Here is a 10388-nt window from a genome sequence, read left to right on the forward strand (position 1 = left end):
TGATGTCATTCCTTTAAAAAAAAGTGGGTTACGTGTTCTCGATGAGTCAACTTTTGGGTTTTTTAAGTTGTTTCTGATTGATGAAAACAATTCTTGTAACCATAGTTAAAATATTTTATTATAAATCTTTCACAATAGATTGAAAAACAATTAAAAAGCAACATCCATCTTCTTTCTTGACCAATTGTTCAGGGCTTTAGGGAGCAGGAGACTACCCCATCTCACCTCAGGTAGCAAGCGATTACTGATCCTGGACTTAACACTATCATACGTGCAGTCACTGACTGGAAACACACTTGGGGTCAGGGTAAAAATACCATTTCCCTAAAGTCAAATCATCTTGCCAAATCTTGTTTGATGGTTTTCTGCAAACTGGCAATACTGGCATCCAGAGCTGCCAACCCATCCCGAAAGGCCGCCTCATCTCTGGTGTCAATGGTCGACATGGATCTCATACTGCAGTCAGGTGAAAAAGCGTCCACCTTGCCCTCACTGAGGAAGGAGTCAAACAGCCGACGACGCTCTTTAACCATTTGTTCTTCTGACATTTGTACTCCTTCAGAAACATCACTGCGGGACTGATTAAAATGATTGTATGGATATGTTTGCAGGTTTCCCAGGAAGGTGGAGCTCATTTTTGCTTTCTCAAGCGCACCATCTTCCCTCTCAGCAACCATTTGTACTTTTCCATTAATTGGTGAGACCTCTGACTGGCCTAGATCTAAAAGAAATTTAGTGATGTGTTCAGAGGTGTTTCTCTGATCATCTTGGTCCTTAAGTGCTGCGTCAGACCTCGCAAGGTCAACAACTGTGTGACATTGTGGCACATTGTTGCCATTTTTAATGGTCCTGAAAAAGACAGGTAGTTGTTATACGAAGATGTGAGAGAAAGTTCAATAGGGTGCACACTGAAATCTACCTTTCCAGGTATTCTATCTGTTCCAGTCTTTGCTGAGCAAGTGAGGCCAGTTCGCTGTTTACCAGCTCACTTTGCATGAACTTGGTTCTCAAAGTCTCCAAATCTGAATGTGCGAAAATATAAAAAGTTATGTATTGTAAGCAAAAGGGTCAAACAACAAAATTACTGGAAATATGTCTTCATAACATTTTGGCTTGTAAAGGGTTCTTGTTAAGGACAATGCCATATATTTAGGCTAAATAGAATGGAGTAAAACTATAATATGTGGCCTAAAGATCCTCAAAGAACTTCTGTATAACTATTACTAGGGTTCATAATGTGATTTGAATGCAGTCCTATGTGGGGAGGATCTTTTCCACTTTGTAATGGGGTGCACGGTATATACCAAAATTGAAACCACAGGTTTTAATTGTAGGTAAGCAAGTGAGGGCATAAGACCAAACCTGATTTCATTAAAACATTCTCAGCCTCACGGTCAACCAGCTGTTTCTTGGTGTGCATAAGAGATGTCCGAACTTCTGCAAGGATGACTTGAAGCTCCTGCAATCTGAATTGCGCCGAAGCAAGATCCTCTGGCAGAGTTTCCACTGAAGCCAAAACATTAGATATCATTCATAAAAAAAAGCAGAGCTAGGGGAAGCTAATTTTGAGACCATGAACCTAAAAAAGTTAGCATGACACACACAATAAAAGAACTACATCTAAAACTACCAAATCACAATTATCACCTAAATTGAGCATATTGAGTAGTGACACTCACTTAGAGTTTCCGAATTCAGTTTTTTCTCCATCTCCAACTGTTTGTTCAAAAATGCCACTTGTCTGGAAAAAAAAACATTGTTAACAGTGCCTCTAGAGTGAAACACTTTTAATCTTGTCCTACCTGTGTAGCTGATCATTCTGGCTGTGGAGGGCCTGTATGCCTGTTGGTTTCTCAAGATCCAAATGATTTGAGTTTAATTGCGGCGATGACACAGTGACCTCCAGATGACTTAGTAGTCGCTCTGCAACACTGCCTGTCAAATACCCATACAGTGATTGGAGACTGCCAAATGCCGTTGTTTTGAGAACTCTGTTGTTCAATGCTTGTATCTGTATTCATGCAACTATATAGTCGACAAAGAATACCTACCTTTTCCAGCTATTAAAGATTTGAGCTCTCCCAGAAGATAGTGAACAGTCCTAAGTTTGCCTATGTTAATGTCTTCCCCACTCTGCATGTCACATGGCTGTTCAATCTTTTTGTCATAGGCATGTACCCTCGAGCCAGTGTCATTTTTGGGGTCTGTGTCTTTCACTGGGACAGAATCAACATCCTCGGCATTGAGCGGAGCCTTGCGGTAACTCCCAACTGGTTGGCAGGCAGTCTGCCGACGAGCCCGTTGGCTAGAGGTGAGGGCGGAGTGTTGGGAAGATTCATGCTGGGTCACAGACAGAAGAACGGAGGTCAAGGGCTTGGAGTGTGTGGACCCATGAAGCGGCTCCTTCAATGTTGGAAGTAAATTAGAGTGTGGGAGAGTCTGTGTGTTCTTTATTCCTGTTTGTGAATCAGAAGGTAATTAGAATGGTGTTCTGAAAGTGGAAGTAGTCAAATATATATTTTTTTAAATTAACAAATTCAACATAATCATTAACTCCCAATCCGTATCAATTCATGGATACCTGTCACGGGTAGGAATTTCTTGGTGGGCCTTCGACCCTGTGTGTTAGCTGGTTTAACTTTAGCTGGACTGTTGTTCACCCCTTTGGGATGAAATAAGAAAAGTTCAAAGTAACAGAATTTACATAAAATATAAATACAAAAAAATTGGAAAAAAATACAGAACTGTAGACAAATTCAATCTGGTAAATTCAAGAAACTTTACATTTGATTGGAAGCCCTCTAACCTGCTTTGTCCACCTGCAGCATGGAAGAAAGCAAATCAGCACAGCGATCCAGCCCCGAATGCAAACTGGCAACCTGAGAGAAAAGTATTTTTAACAATAGAATTTTTCATACTGTGTCATGAATTGGTATATTGGATAGATTTATAATCATTATAGCTTACTGATTTAACACTTTTGTTAAGTTCAAAACATGAAGTGAAAATAATGTTTTGAAGGCATAAAAATCAGACAAATACAAGCTATTTTGAAAATGTGTATTATAAAAGTGAAGAACAAAAACATTTTGATGGATTTTTTTTACTTTAACTACTATGTTTACATTCGCCACCTCTGTTAAACATTCCTTGATTATTAATTGTTAACTAATAATAAATAATAATAAAGTGATGTTCACCTGTTCTTGAGGGTCAGTAGAATAAAAAGAACATGCTGGTTCCTTTTGTCCTGGAATGGTGGCTCTGATCATTTAACAGAAAATACAGTTAAGAATTAGGAGCATGCTGTGTTTGGAGGAAAAGTGTAGGTCGTGAAAGTTTGTCATCTAATTGAAATTGCTTATGTAAGTGAAACAGGTCTTTAAATAAGCTTATTTTTAATTTCTGATTATGTGAGGTCACATTGTGCCATATTATTCAAGTGGCTGCCCACTTTTGCATCCTTAACTCACTTAACAATGGACACAAATGGTTAACTAAATTACCAGTAAAGAATATGTTGTGTATTTTAACAGTCTCTTACAAAGATGATAAAATGATAAAGATTGTGAAAAATTATCATGTAAAAAAAACAGAGAATTCACTTGCCGTTTCCTGGCCTGTTGTACCGTCGGACCTCCACCGGTCATCCGTCCAGATGTTAATACCTCGCAGTTACAAGTCTTATGTTTTAATACCATCACATATTTACACATCACTCACAAAAAGTTTGGCAAGTCACTATGCTAAGGTAAAAGAATTTCTATACCATCAAAGTGAGAAAAGATGTAAGGAGTAAGGTGCCCTCCCTCCATATGAGATGACGACGGTGACACATCCAAAATGGCGAACGAGCTGACGCATCGCAACAAAATGACATATAGTCAATGCAGACGGCTTAAATGTACCACTTTTTTTTAATACGCGAAACAAAACCACAAAGTCAAACGAGACAAAATTATCTACATAAAAAAGTATTATTCCAATAGGGTAATTAATTTGGCCAAAGAGTAACTTTGAGCCAAATTTAGAGTAAATACATGGCTCACCACTACTGAACTTCCCGAAAGTGTTTAAAATAGCATTATTGTAGTAAGTGGTCTTACCTTTCGTTTCATACTCCCCTTCATTTCAGAAAAACTTCATTAGCTAAAAGCCAAACACTATTGCTCCTTTAATGATGTTTTACAATGAACCCAACGTAGCTTACTGGTTGGGGTACAATCTTCTTCTTTTTATGACGAATGGCAACCAATCGACTGAAAAATGTGCATTACCGCCATCTACCCCTGTAGTTGCCGCCAAAGTAACGCCATTAGTAGTACTATAGTAGCCATAGTTGAATATGGGGTTCTGCGGGGAAATAAAAATATGAAAAATGAGGCATGTCTCTTTTTTATACTTTTGTGATTGTTTTGGTAGAAGTATCACTTTGCTTTTATTAAAGTAAATACCGGTTCCATGTGCGTTTTTGAAACATAATAAGGAGAAAAATACTATTGTTTAATGTGACCAATCAATATTTCTTCCCAAATTAGTCGAGTGAAAAGCTGTCAAATGTTGAAATGATGATAACATTTATTAAATTAAACACAGAAATCATTTAAAACATTGTCTAAACAGCTAAGGGTAAAAACATTTTCAGCTTTATAGTTTCCATTACCTTTGTGTGGTCAAGTATCATCTGATCTGGCAACCTGTGACAATTTATCCTCGTTGTCGTTTGCCGCGCGCTCACTGTTCAACTTTTCCGGAGAAGGAGTGGATGTCAATCGTCTGTGATTGTAACGCGAAAAGAGACTAAAATCACCAGCCAACACAAAAAAATTGAAGTATAGTATAACGTTTATGTTTGACTCAATTTCCTCAATTTTACTTCACGTTTCTATGAAAAGTTTTAAACATTTGGCTCAATTTCCTCGATTTTACTTTACCTATGAAAAGTTTGGAGATACGTAATTAAGTGTCGAGATTTTGCTAACGTGTTAACTTTTTGTCAAGGATAAACTACGTTTAGAGGTTATTCCGGTTGGTTTTTTGCTAACTTGGTTTCAGTGAAGGCTTGTATGGCACATTTCTATTTACCTGCATTTTTAAACGTTTTTTTGTACGATAGGTTATGTAAGTTGGGGGGCCTAGTAGTTTGGATTCAAGCGCATTCTACATTTATTTCTAATTTCCGACAAGACCGACCAAATTGGCGCTCAACATCAATAAATATTGGTCGACATCAGTTATAAAATATTGTATAATGTTTTGTTGTCTTCAGTTTGTACAGAACCATTGTCCGTTGTGTATGTTTTGATTCAATTGTTTTACAGTGGTTGCCAATTTGCCACGTTTTTAGCAAATGTCCTTGACGTGTGTTTTACTATATTGTTTTTATTTTCAGGTGATTGAAAATGGACTTGTTCGACGAACTGGTGAGTTTGAACTTAAAATTATCAACCAGCTGCAAGACCTTTGCTAAACGAGACCCACCTAACTGCTAACGTTCCTGTTATGCCTCTCAATTTGTCAGGAATTTTCAACTGGTGGACCGCGCAGCCATTTTTCCGGTCGTGGTATGCAATTTTGTTTTTGGAGATTGCAATATCTAACATAATTACCTTTTTATTTAATTGTTTGTAAATGTATGCAATACATTTATACTCGAATCAGACATTGTCTGGTATGTTCTATTCCAGGGGTGGGGAACCTTTTTGACGAAGAGAGCCACAAACAATTCATATTTCCCAATGTTATTCCTTGTGAGCCATACTACGAATTTGAAAGTCACAATACATACATGTAAACGAGTGACCTTTCATTTTTTTTTGTAATTTCACCACTTTTCAAGTGAAAAAAAAATGAATATTTTTGAAAATATTATTTTTCTGTTGCTAATCAACGAGAGGAGGCATTCCAGAAGAGCGTACCGCAAAAAAATGAAGATTAAAGCAGTTCTTGATGTATTGTCTGTCTCAGTTCTCTCACCAGCAGTTTCCATATTTTAGCTCACAGGTTAGCAAAGAGCCAGATGCACTCACCGAAAGAGCCACATGTGGCTCCCGAGCCATAGGTTCCTTACCCCTGTTCTATTTGATGAAGACGATTAATGGTATATGTAATTGGAAAAGGATTTTGCAACGCTTAATTTTTCCCCCCAGGTCGTGGCAGAGGAGGTGGATTTAGGAGCTCCTTTTCTTCAGGTACCTCTACAATGTTTTATATAGTAATTGCAGTATTCCGAAAAAAGATTTTCTGACCCCTGCGTCAAATGTTCATGTCAAGTGTTCAACTGCTTTGCCCCACTGTGCAGCATAAATTATGCAAAGCCAATAACGACGACAATTAATTTTTACATTTTTTTATTCCTTCAAGTCACATTTAACTGCATAGAATTTGAACAAATTAGCCTTAACCCTTGGCAATGGGGAAAAAAGAGAAGTAGTATGTTTAATTCAAACAGTGGGTTAACTCTGGTATCCTCCCTTCCAAGGTGAAGGCACAAGCAGCTTTGGCGGAGGTAAATGAACATTTCTATTCAATTAAAAATCATTTTTAATGTATTCATTTGTCCACTTGTTTCACATTTGCAACAAATACCACATCTATTTTATTTTTCTTCTTCCTTGTTCTGAACAGAATTCAGAGGAGAAGGCAGAGGTGGCCGCAGGGATGGTAATGCTGAATTTTTGAAGTAGTATGTTCAATTCCAACAGTGGGCTGACTCTGGTATCCTGCGTTCTGATTTTGATTGTATTCATTTGTCTGCTTGTTTCACATTTGCACAGGATATCGTGGAAATAATGAAGATTATTTCAACAAAGGTTACCATAATTCACTTATTTTTTTCTTTCTAATTCCCTATTGTAGATAAGAAATACTCGGACCCAGGAAACATGGAAGAAAACACCCGTAGGTTGAGTGGCCACATTTTTTAAAGAATTTAACAATGTGATGTAGGTTGGAATGAAGCTTTACAATTTGACCCCTAGGACCAAAAGTCACTTATATTCCTCCGGCCTTCCCAGAAGATGAAGAGTCTGTGTTTGCTCACTATCCACAAGGCATTAATTTCAATAAGTATGATGAAATCTCTGTGGATATTAGTGGAAGTAACCCACCACCTGGCATAGAGGTAACATTTTGGGAATTTATTATTTCCAGAAATTCATAATGCATTTTGTAATCTGTCCCTTTGGTCCATTTCTGCAGTCTTTTGATGAAGCAAATTTTTGTACATCACTGCTGAGAAACATTCTAAAATCGGGATACTCAAAGCCCACACCAGTTCAAAAGCACGCCATTCCAATAATCTCTGCTGGTCGAGATTTTATGGCCTGTGCCCAAACTGGATCAGGAAAAACGGTAAGACATTTTAGGATTCATAGTTATCCATGGTTTGAGTTAATGCAACCCATTCAAATGCTTGTATCCCTCTAGGCTGCATTCCTCCTGCCAATTCTGCAGCAGCTAATGGCTGATGGTGTGGCTGCCAGCAGCTTTTGCGAGCTACAGGAGCCAGAGGCAGTCATTGTCGCGCCGACCAGAGAGCTAATCAATCAGATTTTCCTGGAGGCTAGGAAGTTTGCCTTTGGGTATTATTAAGTTTTACTCACATTCTGTGCCAAATACTGTGTGAACTTGGTCACACACAGGTCTCAAAGCAAACGTATTTGTATTTAGATAGTGCAGGGTAATTTTGAAGTACTTTACAATGCTTTACTGAACATAAAAATTGAAGGATAAAATGGAATATAAAAAAAATAACATTACAGTCAGCAAGACACATTTGAAAACAAAAATAATAGGAGTCAATACAAATAGATCAAAGGCAATTGTTTTCCAATTTGAAACGTTTTAAGACCCTCTTTGAACAGCAATTTATTTACAAGCTAATTGATGACCATGTTAGGTGGCAACTATTTGACTCAATTAAATCATTTCAGCTATAAATTATTCAAGAATTATGTTGTAAGGCTTAAGTGAATTGAACTGTTTTTTTCTGGATTTAAATCTGCCTTCATTATTTCTCCTTTTGCAGAACATGTGTACGTCCAGTAGTGGTTTATGGTGGTGTTAATAGTAGATTTCAGCTCAGAGAAATTTCCAGGGGCTGCAACATAATCTGTGGAACACCGGGGAGATTGATGGATGTGATTCAAAGAGGAAGGGTAAGCTCATGAAAAGTACCCACAATTTTGCCTGTCAAAACTAAAATTGGAGATTGACCACAATCATTCATTGTGGGGACCTTAGCCAATTTGTGACTTTAGGCTTCGTCAACACTAGAATGGATAGTTTGTACAGTGTATTTCGCACCTAACATGTACCCGACTGACCTTACAGATTGGGCTGAGTAAAGTGCGATATTTGATTCTGGATGAGGCTGATAGGATGTTGGATATGGGCTTTGAGCCTGATATGCGTCGCCTGGTCGGTTCTCCCGGGATGCCACCCAAAGAGAATCGCCAGACTCTTCTCTTTAGTGCTACTTTCCCGGAAGACATCCAGAGGTTTGTCATCTTATCACAAATGTGGTGTCATTTTTTTTCATCTTTAAGAATCTGTTTAGTTTTGTGTAGTCCATCACAGGCAACACCTCAGTTTATTGGCTTGAATGCTTTTATTGTCATTATACAATTACAGTCGTACCTCTACTTACGAAATTAATTGGTTTCAGAACTTTTTTTCGGAACTTGAAAAATTCGTGAGTAGAGCTACTTTTATATGTAAATTCTCTTAAGTCGTTCCATGGTTCTCACACAACTATCAACTAAACCCTTTAGAATTGTTCAAGGTGTCCCAATTTTGGATGAAAGATGTGAGAAACTGAAAAATGACAGAAAATTATAACAAAATTATTTATTTATGTCTTAAAATGAATAGAATGGCCAAAAATCAATGTGAAAATGTGTCCTGCACCGCTAAAATAGTTCCCTCCGAGACCTTGGAAAGCCATTACTTTTGTTTAATAGGTTGGCTGCTGACTTCCTCAAGACGGACTACTTGTTCCTGGCTGTTGGCATAGTAGGCAGTGCTTGTAGTGATGTTGAGCAAACATTTGTCCAAGTCACCAAGACCTCAAAAAGAGAGAAGCTTGCTGATGTTCTTAAAACCACAGGTAAACAAAAAATAATAATTTCTGGCCTGTTATTAGTTGTGGTAGTCATGAGTGTTGGCTTGTGTAGGAAACGAACGGGTAATGGTGTTTGTGGAAACAAAGAGACAAGCTGATTTCATTTCCACTTCTCTATGCCAAATGGAACTTCCAACGACTAGTATTCATGGGCAAGCATTTCTTCTTTTGACTTTGCATGGCTTCTTGCTTGAGCTGCTTTTTTCCAACATATTTTGAATTCACCTGACATCGCAGGGATCGTGAACAGCGGGAACGAGAGCAGGCCTTGGCTGACTTCAGGACCGGCAAATGTCCCATTCTCGTGGCAACATCAGTTGCTGCCCGCGGCTTGGACATTCCAGATGTTCAGCATGTGGTGAACTTTGATCTTCCTCAAAACATTGATGAGTACGTCCACCGCATCGGCAGAACCGGCCGATGTGGTAATGTTGGCAGGGCCGTGTCTTTCTACGATCCAGACGCCGATGGGCATCTAGCTCGCTCCCTGATCACAATCCTATCCAAGGTGAGGAACATTGATTAGCTATTTGGACTCAACGCCGGCCTTAAGGTGTCATGTTTGTCTTTAAACTGTAATGCAAATGTACCTGACAAAATTGACATAGTTGATCTCGTATGATCCGCAATTTGGTTTAACTGCTTGGAAAAGCTACTTTGTGATGTTTGAATATGTATTTTTGTTGTTGTTACAGGCCCAACAAGAAGTCCCCTCTTGGTTGGAAGAATCAGCATTTTGTGGAGGAGCAAAATCTTTTAACCAGTTTGACTTCAGGAAGGTAATTCTCTTTCTTGGGGCTTTTCTTTCCTAACACAAGTTTGTCTTTCTAACCTTTTTTTCTGTCTTCAGTCTCAAAGGACAGGGGGTGAGAGCTCACGAGCCAACCAGGCTTATGCAGCAGCAGCTGCGGTAGCAGTAGCATCTGATGATGATTGGGAGTAGAGATGCTTATTGTTGTATTCAAAGTTCAACACTTGTTTTGAGTGCTTACCAAAAATTGGCTCAATGTTTAAAAACATCTTTCAAGATGTTAATTTAGAGAGATATTTCTTTGTGTATTTTATATTTGTTTCAAAGTAGTATGTTAAAAAAGTAGTCTTTCTTTTATTCTACATGTCTTATTCATCATTTAAACTTCTGATTCAAGATTTTTGTATACTTGGATGACAAATAAATATTTGTTCAGAACCAAAACTAATTGAATGTATAATCACTGGTAAGAAAATTATTTGAGTTCAGATGTGGAAACAGTTTTGAATTTAA

At 38.1% G+C, this 10388-nt stretch overlaps 2 protein-coding genes across 6 annotated transcripts; one reads left to right on the forward strand and one right to left on the reverse strand.

The window, feature by feature from the left end:
- Nucleotides 1-100: 100 nt before the first annotated feature.
- Nucleotides 101-4769, reverse strand: ccdc14 (coiled-coil domain containing 14). 2 transcript variants are annotated; one of them, XM_077717038.1, is made up of 12 exons: nt 4664-4769; nt 4107-4353; nt 3610-3668; nt 3201-3264; nt 2807-2879; nt 2582-2662; nt 2052-2456; nt 1803-1935; nt 1680-1741; nt 1363-1506; nt 920-1022; nt 101-849 (listed from the first exon to the last, which is right to left on the reverse strand). In XM_077717038.1, the coding sequence occupies exons 2-12, from the start codon at nt 4128-4130 to the stop codon at nt 336-338; spliced, it is 1662 nt and encodes a 553-aa protein (XP_077573164.1). In that variant the 5' UTR covers nt 4131-4353; nt 4664-4769; the 3' UTR covers nt 101-335. The 2 variants fall into 2 exon arrangements, with proteins under 2 accessions (XP_077573164.1, XP_077572358.1); XM_077716232.1 differs by lacking the exons at nt 4107-4353; nt 4664-4769 and adding an exon at nt 3770-3895.
- On the forward strand, nt 4687-10319 carry ddx4 (DEAD (Asp-Glu-Ala-Asp) box polypeptide 4). Of its 4 annotated transcripts, none has more exons than XM_077718037.1 (18): nt 4687-4832; nt 5393-5423; nt 5522-5564; nt 6150-6191; nt 6482-6508; nt 6628-6663; nt 6777-6812; nt 6859-6900; nt 6981-7123; nt 7201-7353; nt 7429-7583; nt 8030-8159; nt 8335-8501; nt 8964-9109; nt 9177-9276; nt 9362-9632; nt 9820-9903; nt 9975-10319. In XM_077718037.1, the coding sequence occupies exons 2-18, from the start codon at nt 5403-5405 to the stop codon at nt 10065-10067; spliced, it is 1689 nt and encodes a 562-aa protein (XP_077574163.1). In that variant the 5' UTR covers nt 4687-4832; nt 5393-5402; the 3' UTR covers nt 10068-10319. The 4 variants fall into 4 exon arrangements, with proteins under 4 accessions (XP_077574163.1, XP_077575777.1, XP_077576567.1 ...); XM_077718849.1 differs by lacking the exon at nt 4687-4832 and adding an exon at nt 5144-5294; XM_077719651.1 differs by lacking the exon at nt 6777-6812 and having other exon boundaries at nt 6628-6661; nt 6854-6900.
- The last annotated feature ends 69 nt before the right edge of the window (nt 10320-10388 follow it).

This window comes from Stigmatopora nigra, chromosome 1, assembly GCF_051989575.1.
Source record: "Stigmatopora nigra isolate UIUO_SnigA chromosome 1, RoL_Snig_1.1, whole genome shotgun sequence".
NCBI lineage: Eukaryota > Metazoa > Chordata > Actinopteri > Syngnathiformes > Syngnathidae > Stigmatopora > Stigmatopora nigra.